Genomic DNA, 4552 nt, shown 5'->3' on the forward strand with positions numbered 1-4552 from the left:
TATTGACGGTCAGTTATACTTGCGTATCTATCTGAATCCGAATCCAGTGCAATGATAGCCATAGCAGCTGTAATGATTATAATGGAATTAATAGTCGAAGCGTTTATTTTGTTCTTGACGAGAAGATATCCAAATAGTGCAGAAAATATCAGGGACGTCGATCCCAAAAGAGAAGCAGTCGATGGTGGCAGATACGCATATGCATATGCATACATGAGGTTGTCAGCGGCACTCAAGAAACCCAAGACGGCATAAGATGCAGCGAGTTTGAAGTCCAGAGGAGTGGGAAAGACACCTAAGAAGAAGTATGTAGGAACTAGAACCAATGAAGGAATAGGCCACCCGGCTGCTGCCACCCAAGATATTATCCATTTGCTTGTTCCCCCATTGGCAAAATAAATGCGGGATAAGAGGGAAGAAGCAGGGAATGCTACAAGCATTGCCGTACTACTTAGAGCTAAAAGTATCCAATGTGAGATTGACTTGCTTTTATACCCTTTCCAAACAGTGGTCCTAAAAGCAGAACATTTGGCTTGCCATGATTTTGGTCTTGGGTTTTCCATTTCTTCACCTGAAAAGAAATGACAGTCAAATACAATTGGTGTCATCTATCTTAATACAATCACTTCACTACATTATTAAAAGGATATTGACATTTCAGATATAGATAATAGAATTAAAGATATGAAATTGTTCTCCTACCTACTTGCTGCTATGGTAAAAAAATCTTACGGTTCTCTACAAGTGGGCAAGATAAGACTTTTCACTGTGTGAGAGAGAACATTTCAAATTAAAGATATGCAACATCAAATTTTTGGGAAAAAGCTACTTTGAATACTTGTCGACCTTCAAAGCATTGTTTAATATGAGCCAAGTCACACATCAACTCTATAGGAGTAGCCTATTTCTGCAAAGAGTATTCTTTCCATATCATGGTGGTGCTGACAAATGACAAAATGTTCGGTCCCGAGTTTGAAAAGAGACCCCCCCCCCCCCCCCCCCCCCCTTCCCCTTCTCTCTTCCATTCCCAAAAAAGAAATAAAAGCACAACAAATGATGGGGCTGCCCTCATAGCATTTTTTTATCTACATCATACAAAGTGTATATGATTGATCTCTTTTTGAATACGGATTGCAACATCTTGGTGTCCACTTAAAGAGAATTTTAAAGGTATTAAAAATCAGATCCAAATTTGGTGAAACTGAAATCTTCTAAAGTACATGATGATAATGGTGAAATTCCGTTTATATTCCATTTGGAACTCAGTGAATTGGTTCAACTTCTACGTTAAAGCAAATATGGTGCCTAATGTCTATTAATTTACTTAATTATTCAGAAAAAATTATATGGCTAGAAAATTTCATCAAATATTGTCATGTGTAGTTTTTTACACCACCATGTAAATAAATCGACATAAAATATAGGTCCTGAGATCCACCTTTGTGACTACAAACTCCAACAAATCATTGAATTTTTGACAGGAGGAGTTGATTTCTTCATAAATTACAGAAAACACTTCCAACTCTCAAGAGGAAAAAGCAAAATTACTGGTTTGAAACTATGTCAAGCGATAGATGAATAGTAAGGACAGAAAACATGTCTCCACCGAATTATTAAGCTCTTTTGTGTATAGAATTATAGTTGAGACTGAATATGGACTTAGCCTTGTTAACTTAAACTATTTAGGGTCATAGATTCAACAATTAGTTGTACAATTTGATGTGCACAACCAGAATAAATTAACAAATAAATTATGTGCCATCTTAAAAAAGAAAAAGGTTAAGTGCAAATTTACCACTCACTTTAACAGTGAAAAGGAAGAATTCAATCTGTTGCATGAACAGTTGCCACTAGATTTAACTGGTAAAGGGGATTTATAAAGTGGATAGCAGGAAGACTATTTTCTAATTTATAAGTATCATATCGTAGAATTTAAACCAGATCAATTACCCACAAATGCAAAATTCCAGTTACCAAATTAGATTTGGATAACAGTTAGTACAACTTTATTGAAGTTTCTGTTTTATTCTGCCGCAAGGGGAGTATTTATCAAAAATTGGGAAAAATATTTTAAAATATCACTGTGATGGTATTTTTAACTTTTTATTTTTGTTATTTGGAGAGGTCGATGGGAAAACTCCCCAGTCAACAATGGACATCAACCCTTGCAACAGAAAAGCTTTAGAAGAAAGTATCTAATACAGATGAAATTGCTGGTATGATTTGACTTGTTTCAAGAAGTACGCATTACAAATATCGAAATGTGAATTTGGGGTGCAAATGATAGAACACCAACTCAGTTCAAAATTGTGATGCAAAGAAGCAGCAGGGGCAAGAAAGGAAAACCAGAATGGGATAACTCACCACAGCACATGCACTTAACAGAAGAAGTTGGAGGATCTGTTAAGCAACACATGGCCTGTGCCTACAAATAGAGGGAGGTAATAACAGGGAAAGCAGGCAGAAATTGGGTAGTTCCATGGGAGAGCAGTGGACCTCTCGAATGTGATCAATTGGGTATAGATTTTAAGAGTCAATCCAGAAATTTGGCATTGTGATCAATCCCCCACCCCCCATCCCCAAATTTTTTTTAAAAAGGACGAGAATAGAAAAATAAGTTAATCTTTAAATACCTTGAAAAACTCAGGAGTAGATGCAAGTACTGAGCCTCCAAACCAAACTGCATATCTCTGGATAGGATGGCTGACAACATTCACTTCCACTGGTTGCGCCTGGAAATTAAATATTCAGTCAGAAATCACAATGTAATAACAAAAAAGGCCCAACTAATCATAACATTGGTTACATGCTCACTTTCACTTCTCCTCGAATCCGAGCATCTGACAATTGAAACCGCGCATCAACAATCTTTTTTAGATCCCGTTGCAGCCTCCGGTTGAAGTCCTTGAACATGGTTGATCCTCCTGATAATACAACATTCTGCAATATATGTAGATGCATATTACTGTTCATTTTTCAAAAGAAAGGAGGAATAAATAAAACAAAATTAAGCAGAGTAATCAAATTGTGCATGCAGTTCAGCAAAGGATTCATGTCACCTTATACAAGGCCCTTCTTGTATCTATTGGTGCAGACTGAATGCATTTGTCAATCACCTCCGGTAAAGGGATTGTAAAATCACTGCTATAAATCTCAGGGTTGAAAAAGACCTGCACATCAAGCCAATTTAAATATCAGAAATATTTTGTACCAACCCATTTATGTCAACTCTCTGAATTCAATCATTCCTATGGATTCCTTCATCAGTTTTCATCTTTAAGATGTCGAGAATTTCAAAACTAAGAAAATGAGTCTTACAATGAACCACTAAAACTAGCAGCAAGGACAAAGGGCAGTTCAACCCTGGCACGATCTTTCAGTTATTGAAACAAGCGAAGCCAAGGCAAAATCTCAGTTGCATGAAAATACTATTAAACATAATGTGTCTATAAGACCAATGACATGCACATTATGACTACAGCTACGCTCTTTTAACCATTCACAGGAAATTATCAATGGTTCTAACAGTTCAGAAGTGTACCAACAAGCATAGTTATCAGAACCAACGTGGCTATTGTCCTGACAAACCATTGGGTCACTGGGTCGGTAGTTCAACCAAAGGGCAACTGCTGGACCATAATTTTGATTAAAAACTATTTTCTAAACTAAAACACTGAATATTATTATTTTAGTCCTTTTTGGTTTACAATATATACATTTTGCTGACTAACATAACGCACAATTTCTGTTAGCACACACTGGCCTAACATTTCACAAGTGAGGTTGATTAAAAATCCGAGCAATTATATTAAAAATTCACTTTGAAGGGATTTGATAAAGAACAGATTTCCATAGAACCGGTTCTGGTTTTCACTGAAAACTGTCCGGCGGTTCTCACAATTCTTGACCGGTCTGAACGGGCGAAGCCGGGTTCATATGCTTAATGGTTTGCTAATGTAACCATGACCAGACCAGAGTCCAGTTCAACTGTCTCTTGGCCAGCCCAGTCCACGTTTATTAACTATGCTGACGAGCCATTTTATTATACAATTTTGTAGAAATAAGATGTGGTAATAAATGAAATATGCTGTTTGATAATCAAGAACTTAGTGTCTAAAGAGAAGGAAAACCTCAGGGCCGAGAAACCGTTCATAGCCAATATCACAAGAATATGGAGCCCCTGTCTTTGGCTTGGTACCTCTCCATTGCTTAATGAATTTTGCTGGCTCTTTGTCATGCTTATTGAATTCCTGAAAGTATAGAAGAAGGAATATTAGTTATCCAACGGAGATGTAAAATTAAAAACTTCTAATGGTGGAAGATTAAAGTATAGAAGAAGAAGAAAGACTAGTTATCCAACGGAGATGTAAAATTAAAAACTTCTAATGGTGGAAGATTAAAGTATAGAAGAAGAAGAAAGACTAGTTATCCAACGGAGATGTAAAATTAAAAACTTATAATGGTGGAAGCAGACACACGATGCATCTAAACCACAGGAAACACAAATTTCTGCTTCTTTAGATTCTTCATTCACAAACTATACTGCATGCCG

At 36.6% G+C, this 4552-nt stretch overlaps 1 protein-coding gene across 3 annotated transcripts in view; it reads right to left on the bottom strand.

Moving 5' to 3' along the window:
• The window catches only part of LOC111406299 (actin-related protein 3-like), a 6891-nt gene that overhangs the window by 811 nt on the left and 1528 nt on the right, over positions 1 to 4552 (bottom strand). For all 3 annotated transcript variants that reach the window (XR_002704987.1, XM_023035652.1, XM_023035651.1), the window contains exons 3-6: positions 4131 to 4250; positions 3060 to 3170; positions 2815 to 2940; positions 2634 to 2732 (exon numbers count right to left, since the gene is read on the bottom strand). Coding sequence is in view for 2 of the 3 variants with exons in the window: in XM_023035652.1 (XP_022891420.1) it covers positions 2634 to 2732; positions 2815 to 2940; positions 3060 to 3170; positions 4131 to 4250 (456 nt within the window). In the remaining variant the exon portion in view is untranslated. The remainder of the gene's footprint in view (positions 1 to 2633; positions 2733 to 2814; positions 2941 to 3059; positions 3171 to 4130; positions 4251 to 4552) is intronic.

This window comes from Olea europaea, chromosome 12 (genome assembly GCF_002742605.1).
Source record: "Olea europaea var. sylvestris chromosome 12, O_europaea_v1, whole genome shotgun sequence".
Classification (NCBI taxonomy): domain Eukaryota; kingdom Viridiplantae; phylum Streptophyta; class Magnoliopsida; order Lamiales; family Oleaceae; genus Olea; species Olea europaea.